The sequence below is a fragment of the Callithrix jacchus genome, chromosome Y (assembly GCF_049354715.1).
Source record: "Callithrix jacchus isolate 240 chromosome Y, calJac240_pri, whole genome shotgun sequence".
NCBI lineage: Eukaryota > Metazoa > Chordata > Mammalia > Primates > Cebidae > Callithrix > Callithrix jacchus.
In genome coordinates this window covers 9,395,248-9,405,307 of record NC_133525.1, presented here as the reverse complement: position 1 = coordinate 9,405,307, position 10,060 = coordinate 9,395,248, and the positions used below count along the sequence as shown (strand labels likewise).

Genomic DNA, 10,060 nt, shown 5'->3' with positions numbered 1-10,060 from the left:
CCCTCAGTTTTGGCAAATCACATTTCTCTGTGATATGCCATGCCTTGGCAGGCTGTGATCATCAGCTGTGGCAGTCAGATCTGCAGTGGTTCCACAATTAGTAGCTCTTGGGTTCTCACAGCTGCCCACTGTGTCCGGAACATGTAGGTTTGTGCGCCTCTTCCTATACCCTATAATTCATTATCCCTTAATTATATTGCTGAAGGATTCTCCGTGCAAATTAACTTCCGTAGTGCGAAACTGCTATTTGTACATGAGTGCTTACTTGAACTTCATCTGATTCACACGACCTCGCGGGCTTTTTTCACATCGAAATGTGGAAATAATAAAACTCTTTCTTGATTGTTTTTCTGAGAAAAATCTCACAAGCCCCGGCCCTGGTTCAAGTGGTCCATCTCACTTACACAGAAAACTTTCTTGTTTTAGGCTAAAAATAAATTGCCTCTCTGTGTTTGGCTAATTGGTACTTCTGTTGGTTAATTCCTCTGCAATCCCATTGTGTGTGGACTCTCCATTCATAAACTTCCGATTTCTCTGATGAACTCGGAACCTGCCTACTGTATCATGGCTAAAAATATATGCTGGAAATCCTGGTGTCGTCTTGAAGGGTTCAGGTTTTCCAGTGGATGTACTTTAATTACCTTTGCCTACATACACAGGAATCTTGAAGGCACTGCTGTGACACTGGGCCTGAGGTACCCAGGAGCATCCCTGAGACTTGTTAAGGTGTCTACCATTTAACTGCATGAGAGATTCCGGATGGGGAGTGGGGCAGCAAGGAATGACCTGGCATTACTTCTCCTTCAAGAGGTCCAGACTCCCACTCAGCTCTTAGCACCCTTGGGCTATCTGAAGAACCTGAATGGTGCAGAATGCTGGCTCGCTGGGCCACGAAATCTTATTCCAGGTCAGCGGTTACTTTTCTCATTAGGGTAGTAGCTCAAAGACATGAGGTTCATATTCTTAATATTATGGTTCAGAGAATAACTATGAGTACAACTGTATTCATTATTAACTATAATGCATTTAATCCTCATCAGATACCCACTAGGAAATTTGTATATGTTTTATAGGACGATGATAGTGATGATAACGTCACAGGAATTCAGATCTGAAAAAAATTATATGAAAATCTTTCTCTGTACAGTCAAGTTTTATAAACCAAAGTAGAGATGATTTGATTCCCAACTCGGCCAACTTTTGGACAAAGGAAAAACAGGAGTTTTGTTATTTTGTTTCTTTTTACCTTTACATGAAAATGAAGTGGAACTTCACTCGGAATTTCAAATTGCATAATTTAAACTTGACTTGTTAATTTTGAAGAGTGGCATCTATAAAGCGATGAAAATGTGAGTAGGCTGTCCGCAGTGGCTGAGCTATGGATAGTTCCAGCACTGTGGCAGATTTAACTAGGAGGAGCCTTTCAGCCCAGGAGTTTGATACCATCTTGGGAGATATAGGAAGACTTCACCTAAGGAAAATAATCAGGGATGATGTTGCACAGCTATGTGGCTATGTGGGAAGCTGAGGCAGGTGGATAGCTTGCACCCAGGAGGTCAAGGCTGCAGTGAGCCAAGACTATGCCAATCCACTCCAACCTGGGTGTAAAAGCAAGAACTTATCTCAAAAAAAAGCAAGAAAAAATGCCAGGCGTGGTGCCAACAATTTGGGAGGGTGAGGCGGGTGGATCCCCTAAGGTCAAAAGTTCGAGACCAGTCTGACCAACATGGGGGAAAACCCATCTCTACTAAAAATACAAAATTAGTCAGGTACGGTGGTGTGTTCCTGTAATCTCCGCTACTCAGAAGGTTAAGGCAGGAGAATTGTTTGAACCCAGGAAGTGGAGGTTGCAGTGAGCTGAGATCACGCCACTGCACTCCAGCTTGGGTGACAGAGCAGTACTCAATCTCAAAAAAAAAAAAAAAAAAGACTAGAAAAAGAATGAAATACATTAATGTAGGGTATAAAATAATAATGATAAAATAAACTGAATTTCTTTGTATAAGTTACAGATGCAAATGTGTTTACAGGACATTAGGAATAAGACAAATCGTGGTCTCATCTCAATGCTTAGTGTTTACATGTAACGTATGTTCTTTGGGATAGTTATAGTCCATTTGTCTTTCTAGGAGAGACCGATGAGAGTCCAGGATGTTAAAGATGCAAGTGATGGAAGCTTCAAGTTGTGCCCATCTGTACCCTGACATAGGCAGTTCTGTCCTTTGCTTCATCACTCAGGCCAAAGACTCTGATGCAAATGTGGTATGCGGTCATTCTTTTTGTCTTTTAACAGGTTAGAAACTATCACTTTGTTTCTGTATAAATGGATATAGAGCCTATGCCTAAATGAGAAGTACAAATGAATCATTGATCAGTAGGAATAAATTTTCAAATTCTTTAATTACAGAACAAACTTTCTGAAAAAAACCTTTGTTAATATCTGAGTTTTCTTACATGGGTTGTTAATCTCTAGCCATGCTAAATCACTAGTATGCTGCTCTTCAAACAAAATAGATATTTTACATAATTCCCTTATTCTAATAATTCTATCTTTATACCTCAGAGCTTAAGGTGAGCTTAACATTTTCCGTTTCCCTAGTGAAAATAACGTTTTAAGGATTAGTTGTCAGTGATATTTTTGAATGTATTTGATCAGGATAATTTACCTATGCACTTAACTGATGTCTCCCTTTCTTCTGAATAGATCCTTATTATCCACTTAAATTTAAATCTAAGTTTTAGAAGTTGGGATAGAGTTTAAATCCAAATTCTGTGTTTGAATTCACAGGAGTCGGTGAGTCCAGGAAGTGCCATTATGTGCAGGCCAATAACTGGCTATGGCAGTTGGAGGCAAATAGGCTTCGCCAGTCTCAAAGCCCTAGCTACTATAGTGAGTCCACAGCTCCCTGGATCTTATCTACGTCAGCAAAAGAAGGCCACCCAGTAAGCCAGGCCTCGGGTAGAAACTGCTCATTCATCTACTCTCCTTAAACAGCCAAACTCATTGCCACTTTCTTCAGCAATAATTACTGCAGCCCAGAGACTTTGGTAGCCTAGCGACTATAACTAGTCACGCTACAGTCTGGTCACAGTCTGATAAAACCCCAGAGCAACAAAAGCTAAAATATTGACTTAAGCCTTCTAAAATCTCTCTAAACATACATTCAATAAATATGGTGTTTCTTCATAACAACTGCCGTGTTATTACTTCCTAAACTAACGCATGGCCTTGGATTGTTTCCATTTCATTCTTGAAAACGATTCACGAGTGTGTCTTTAACATGAACGTGAATACAGGATTTCATTTCTCTGCAAATAGCGTTTTCAAAACGATGTGAATTAAAAATGCAAACACTGCGAAATTGTACTTCTGAACTTCACTGGTCTTTCAGATTATATTTTCACACCTACTCACTCACACGAATTTTCATATCTGCACGTTCTCCTCAGGTGGGGGAAAATAGTATCAGAGTTCCTGAAGAATTTATGAAGGAAAGAATGACAGTGCTACCCAAGCAAGGTTCAACCTATTTGCAGCACTGTATTCAGTGAATGAAAACATTGCTTTTCAAATCCTACTAAAGTAGTGAGTCAATAGATAAAATATTACAATCACTCTACAATATGTGTACGTGAAGAATACAGAACAAGAGTTAAAATACGTAAACAAACAAATGAGGCCGGGCATGGTGGCTCATGCCTTTAAATCCCGGCATTTTGGGAGGCCCAGGTGGGTGGATCACTTGAGGTCAGGGGTTCGAGACCAGCCTGCCAAACATAGTGAAACCCCATCTTGACTAAAATGACAAAAATTAGCTGGGCATGGTGGCACGCACCCGTAATCCCAGCTCCTCAGCGGGCTGAGGCAGGGGAATTGCTTGAAGCTGGGAGGGGGACGTTGCAGTGAGCTGAGATCACACCACTACACTCCAGCCAGCCTGAGCAACAGAGTGAGACTCCATCTGAAAAAATAAACATAAGTTCATATTCTGTTCACGAAAAAGTGCTCACAGGCAAACTCACATATCCAACAGGAAAATTTTAAAAAAATCCTTTGAAACAAACATTCCACAAGAGGCAAGTAAGAAAACAAATATACATCACAAATAATAAACAGAGCCACAGGGGAAAGAAGTTAAAAATGTACAAGTAAGTACTCTAAAGGAATCTGCAGGTCACTCAAAACTTTTCTTGAGTCTATTTCCCTATATTATCATATTATCAGCCAAGCAGCTGAAGAAGCTCAGGTTGTTGGTGTCCCGCCTGCCTGCAGATGGGGGCTTCACCTTCATGAACCTAGAGCCACTGGAGTGCAGTGGAATCAACCACCCTGTATCCTGGAGAGAGGGGAGTGGGGAAGGCTCATGCCAGGCCTAGCCTCTCACGCACCACTTCCCCTGGGGAGCCTGGAGGCACTACTTACCTAGGACACCAAGGGGATACTCCTTAATGATCACCGCACGGACGAAGTAAAGGTTGTGAGGAAAGGAGAACTTCATCCTGCTGCTGGTACCTGGGATGGCTGAGTTCCTCCACCTGCCTGGTGACGAAGGGAGAAGGAGTAGGGCCACAAAGAGACCATTTCAGCTACCTGGGCTGAAGCGGCCTGCCAGCTGCTGGAGAGAAGCAGGCATTTCCTCCACCCAGCTCGCCCCTCCCCCCAGAAACCCCACCCCCGCACCCGGATCCAGGCCGACCCCTGAGTCCTGACCTCTCCCCCAGACCTAGGCTTCCCAGCCTGACCTGCAAATCCATCATGTAGCTAAGCAAGTAAGCCAGACTGTATGGTGGCTTGCGATCTGGGGGGGAAATATCTGGCTGTGCTGCACAATCTGCCTCTGCTCAAAGAGCCTCCAGATGATTGAGTGAATGTCCCATAAAACACAGTGGAACTCTGCAAGAGGGCAGAGAGTGTGGGGCAGGGGTCTCCGGCAGACCTTGGGCCTGGCACCCTTTCTTGGTGGTCCTCTGACTGTGTCCGGCGTGGGGGCACTTCACGGCTGTGGTGGACTTGGGCGTGGGTGGAACGAGGCCGAGAAAGCCTACGCTGTCCAGGGGCCACCCACGGAAGAAGTGGTCAGGAGGTTAGGGGGCGGGCTGGGTGGTATGAGGCGGCTGCTTCCTCAGGATTCCGGAGCCGCACGAGGCCCTCGTGTGCTGGCTGCTGAACAGGGTCTGATGCTCTCTGGCTGTATGGTGTTCTCCTCTCCCGAACTCCCTGAGGGGTGGATGACTCCCCATGAGGAAACCGCTGAGGGTAGAAGGGGCTGCAGGGCTGTGCCTGGTGCTCCCCAAGGGGCTCTCGTGGGTGCGGCGGAGGTTATCTATGCTCCCAAAGGGGCCTACGACACCCCTTTGGGGGCAGGGCCAGCAAAAGGGAGGAGAGCGTGTCTGGGGAGCTGGTGCCTGCCTTGCAGAGGAGGGCAGCCCCGTGTCCCAGGAACCCGAGTCTTGAAACCTGCAAGGATATGGGTCTCCCCAGAAGCCGGAGATGCCCTGCCATCTGGGGCATTAACGGAGCCCAGCTCCGATTGAAGGACCTCCGGCGAGTCCGTTGCCAGCCAGTGCTTGCTGGGGCCAGGGCTAGGCTGGGCCCGCTGGTCCACCTGCTGCCGCTCCTCGGTGTTAGCCCCCTCCTCGGCCACCGCGTCCACGTCCACCATTACGTCGTCCACCACCACGTCGTCCACCACCAGCACTGCCTCCTCCCGCACGGCTGCCTCCTAGCTCCTCGCCCCAGCCGCCCACCCTTGCAGAGCCTCCAGCCTGAACTCGGCCCCTCCTGGGGGCGCTCACAGACCATGCCCTGCGGCGTCCTCCCCAAGACCCCGGCAGCCCTAGACTCCCCTGCTGAGAACCCCGTGCCGTGCCTACCTGGACCCAGGGTTCCTGGGGAGCCCCACCCGGCTGGCTGCCCTAGGCACTTGCCGTGGGGCCCAGGTCCCCAACAGGAGCCAGGTCCCCAACCGGGGCCCAGGAGCAGGAGGCGGAGGCCCTGGTCTTACAGAGCCCAGCCAGCAGGTACCACGGCCGCTGCTGCGCTTGCGGTAGCCTCTGGGTCCACAAGGTGTGTCCAGGGCACTGGACGCCAGGTGCTTTGGAATGCTCCTGCGAGTCCAGCATCCTCAGGGAGGAAGCAAGGTACTCGGAGCCTGTATGCGCCTAGACCTGCAGGAGTCCGAGCGAGAGTTTCCACCTCTGGAGCAGACAAATTCCACTCCAGCAAGATATTAGGCAACTTTCCTTCCAGGCGCCTGCCCCGCCCCACTTCCTCAAGCCTCTCCGCAGCCCTCGCCCCAGCAGCCAGCGCTGGTGCCTCTCTCTCTCCTCTCGATCTTGGATCTTGGAATACTCAGTACCATCTACCTGGCCTGCCGAACGAACTGAGATGCTTCATGTGTTCCCTGTGGATCAATGGCCTGCCACACTCATGATGGCAGTTAGGGCACAGGGCTTCCATGCCCACAATTCCAAAGGGCGGGCAGCCCGCGTGTGCCCGCACACACCGCCGCCTGCCGCGAGCTCCCAGGGCTTCTCACCCAGGCTTACCCGAGGAGGCTGCGGCTGCAGGCCCAGCCGGGGGCGTGGCTTCCATGGACACGCCCACCGCCCTGGCACTGACTGGCCGCCGGGAGAGGCCTACAGCCTGCTTCCAGCTCGGCCACCCATTTGGAGGCAGTTGGCCACGGGTTCGCCCGGAAAGTCCTGCGCATGCGCGCTGGGGGTCCGCCAAGCCACGCCCAGGCTCCCGTAAGCGCGGCAGAGTAACGGGTTGGCGGCGGGGGGCCCGGCGGCGCCTGGAAGTCCCGCGCATGCGCCCTGGGCGTCCGCCAAGCCACCCGCAGGCTCCAGTAAGGGAAGCAGAGCAAGTAGGACGCCTTGAGGGAGGAGGAGGAGGAGGCGGTGCTGGTGGTGGAGGACGACATAATGGCGGAAGTGGAAGCGGCGGCCGAGGAGGAAGCCGATGTCGAGCGGGAGCGGCAGGACAAAGGGGCACAGCCGGGGCCTGGGCCCCTGACGCCAGAGTCCGCACTGGACGAGCTCCGGGCTGTTCAGGTGGAGCTGGAGCCTGTTAACGCCCGAGCCAGGAGGGCCTTTTCTCAGCAGAGGGAAAAGCTGGAGCGCAGGCGCAAGCCCCACCTGGATCGCAGAGGCGCCATCATCCGGGGCATCCCCGGCTTCTGGGCCAATGTCGTATCCTTTTCAGCACTTTTTCTGTTCGTCCGGTTGAAAGATGCTCTAGGGGAACTGTAAATAACTTAGGGGCAGCTCAGCATGGATATGTCTATTCTGGAAACAACGGTGAGTTGCGAGATGCGAGTTGCGGCGTGAAAGTCTGGCTTTAGAAGGCCGGAGCGGTCGCAGGTACTGTTTTCCTGCCTGCGGGCGGCACAGAAACCCTTCGAGATGCCGAGCAGCAGGTGGTTGAGTCATCCTTTTGAAGAGCAGAAGCGAGTTCTCCCCAGCAGAGTTTCTTTTTCGGAGAATCAAGCTACTGATAAGGGAGTGTGATCGCTCCCCCTTGCCAGTCAGATCTGGGACAGGACATTTTCGGGTATAAGCTGGCTCTGCCCCTCCTGAGACGCCAGCAGCCCTCTGCAGATTGCCCCAGTCAGCCTCAGAATTATACACGCTCCGAGAACCCACGAGGCCTTAATTCCGGGCAGGGGGTGGGGAAATGAAGGTCACACACTGAAGCAGATCTCAGAAATCCCGTACCCCAGCCTTAGAGCTTCTTCCGTGTTCCTTCTGGCTCTTAGACCTGCTTCCCTGTTGCTTGTACCTCTTCCTTCCATCCCTGTAAAGGCTCTTTGACCTAATTCAGATTGCAAACCACCCCCAGATGTCAGCCCTGATCACTGACCAAGATGTACGCATGCTTAGCTACATGATCAACTTGGAGGTGAGGCCACGAGGACTGAGGCTAGAAGGTTTAGTGGGGAGGGGGAAGGGAAGCAACTCCTTGCTGTCAGCAACAGTGGGCACCTCACCTGGAAAGATACGTAAGCTTTCTCCACTTTGTCCTGACAGGTGAAAGAAACAAAGCAACCTATTCACGTCTGCAAGATCATGTTGTTCTTTCGGAGCAACCCCTACTTCCAGAATAACGTGGTTACCAAGGAGTATCTCGTGAACCTCACAGGTGACTGGTGGCTCCCAGGAGGGGCAGTGGAAGGAAGGTGGTGGGTAGGTGGATGGATCATTGCCAACGTGATCCAGCCCACTTCCCACAAAATCCCCTCTCTGTAGAATACAGGCCTTCTCATTCCACTCCAGTTCAGTGGCATCAGCGTTATGAACGTGTGGCCTACCGCCGCAGACACCAGAACAGCAGCCTTAACTTCTTCAACTGGTTTTCTGACCACAACTTCGCAGGATCTAACAGGATCGCTGAGGTGGGTCCTCGCTGGAAAACATCAGGAATGACCCCGGTGTGTTCCCAGCTGCTTGGCTCACCAGTCTCAGCCCTGATGAGGCCTTTCCCAATTGATTCCTGTGATAGATCCTAAGTAAGGACCTGTGGCGCAATCCCCTGCAATACTACACGAGGACCAGGCCACCCGAAGAGGGAACAGAGATTTCAGGTAAGCCGTTCAGTTGGAGCTAGAGCTGACTGATCCTCAGGATGAGGAAGGTGGACATGCCTGTATGCAGGGAGCCTGGACGCTGCATTCGGAAATGTAGAAATTGAGGCTCCTTTCATACACGTAGGAATACCTCGACAGGGAGACAGAGAGTGACAGAATCCAGTACATCCAGGGCATTTGGGCTCAAAGAGGCACATCAGAGACGGCACTGCAAGGCAGGTTAGAGCTGGGGAGTCTTAAGCCCAGCCAAGCATAGTCGCTGTCCAGACTCACTGAGAAGTGAAGCTGAATCATTACCTTCAATTTGTGGCACTTGTTTCCATGGCTGCCAACCCCACTGGCAGTCATCCTACCAGCCCCTTAAGATTGGGCTCCCTGGATATGCCTCCTTGCCACAAACCACAATGACTGTTTAGACTGCTGTTCTTATACTATAGCCCGATCAGATTTCTGTGTGCTCTTACTGTCCCAGAAAATCACCAGAGAGGTGATTATGCATTCACCTATAAAAGAAGAACATGTGAACTCAACGCATAAGTGAACGTCAAGATTTCCATCATCCTTGTCTAGCTTAATGTGCTTAATGTGTCTTATGATACCCCAAACAAAGGACTGTGGAGGTACCTCATCCCAGCACACTGGGCCCTGGATATCTTAGTGCACATTATCCCCTTTCCTTGAACCACTGCTGCTTCTGCAGCACAAAGCAAGCCTCCAGCTGCACTGTCTTTGCTTTCTTTTGCCTCTCCAACTCTGTCCTCTTGGAAGAATCCCAGATTGCGCCACACCCAGTCACTGTTGTTAGCTGACTTCCGTCACAGGGAGAAAATGCTGGCAGTGGGGCAGGTATGACAGAGAACAGCTGGTAACATATGGTAGGAGGAAGTTTAGGAGATCACAAACGGGGAAGGGGTAGTCTTTTCTGGGCGGGCCCTAAAATTAAAGCATTTAAAACTATTGCTCAGAGGAAATGCATTTTGACACGCAGTTGTGTTTCTTTAGGGGACTCCCATTTTTCGGGTTGAATATGATGGTGCGTCGGACTTCACCTGAAACGGCAGAACTCCCGAAAAGTTACTACATTATTCAGGATGTCAGTACTCAACATGGTCTTATGCACAGGAAGCAAAAGAAAGACAGATCCTGTCATAGAAAAATGCAGATAGGAAGAGGGGGTAAACTTGGATTTCATGGAGTGAAAATAAACACTGTCAAGGACGTGTGACTCTTGTGTGTGTGTGTCTGTGGGCGGGGGGGGAGGGTTGTGTGGGTCTGTGTGTGTGTGTGTGTGTGTGTGTGTGTGTGTACCCAGTGGATTCCATGTGTTTCATTCTCTGCATCATCTGCAGTGGAGACGGGCCGCTAAAGTTATAGAGTGACTGGGTGTGGCGCATTTTGGGATTCTTCCTAGAAGCCAGAGTTGGAGAGGCAAAAGAAAGCAAAGGAAGTGCAGTTGGAGGCTTGCTTTGTGC

At 50.2% G+C, this 10,060-nt stretch overlaps 1 protein-coding gene and 1 long non-coding RNA gene across 3 annotated transcripts; both read left to right on the top strand.

Moving 5' to 3' along the window:
* Positions 1–387: 387 nt before the first annotated feature.
* Positions 388–3,152, top strand: LOC144581330 (uncharacterized). The gene is made up of 3 exons (XR_013531943.1): positions 388–907; positions 2,130–2,262; positions 2,789–3,152. It is a non-coding gene; the product is annotated as an uncharacterized LOC144581330 (long non-coding RNA).
* Positions 3,153–6,829: 3,677 nt separating this feature from the next.
* Positions 6,830–9,801, top strand: LOC144581329 (testis-specific Y-encoded protein 3-like). Of its 2 annotated transcripts, none has more exons than XM_078364516.1 (6): positions 6,830–7,194; positions 7,826–7,903; positions 8,032–8,143; positions 8,278–8,396; positions 8,504–8,585; positions 9,591–9,801. In XM_078364516.1, exons 1-6 carry the CDS (start codon positions 6,928–6,930, stop codon positions 9,611–9,613), a joined length of 681 nt encoding a protein of 226 aa, XP_078220642.1. In that variant the 5' UTR covers positions 6,830–6,927; the 3' UTR covers positions 9,614–9,801. The 2 variants fall into 2 exon arrangements, with proteins under 2 accessions (XP_078220642.1, XP_078220641.1); XM_078364515.1 differs by having other exon boundaries at positions 8,251–8,396.
* Positions 9,802–10,060: the final 259 nt, after the last annotated feature.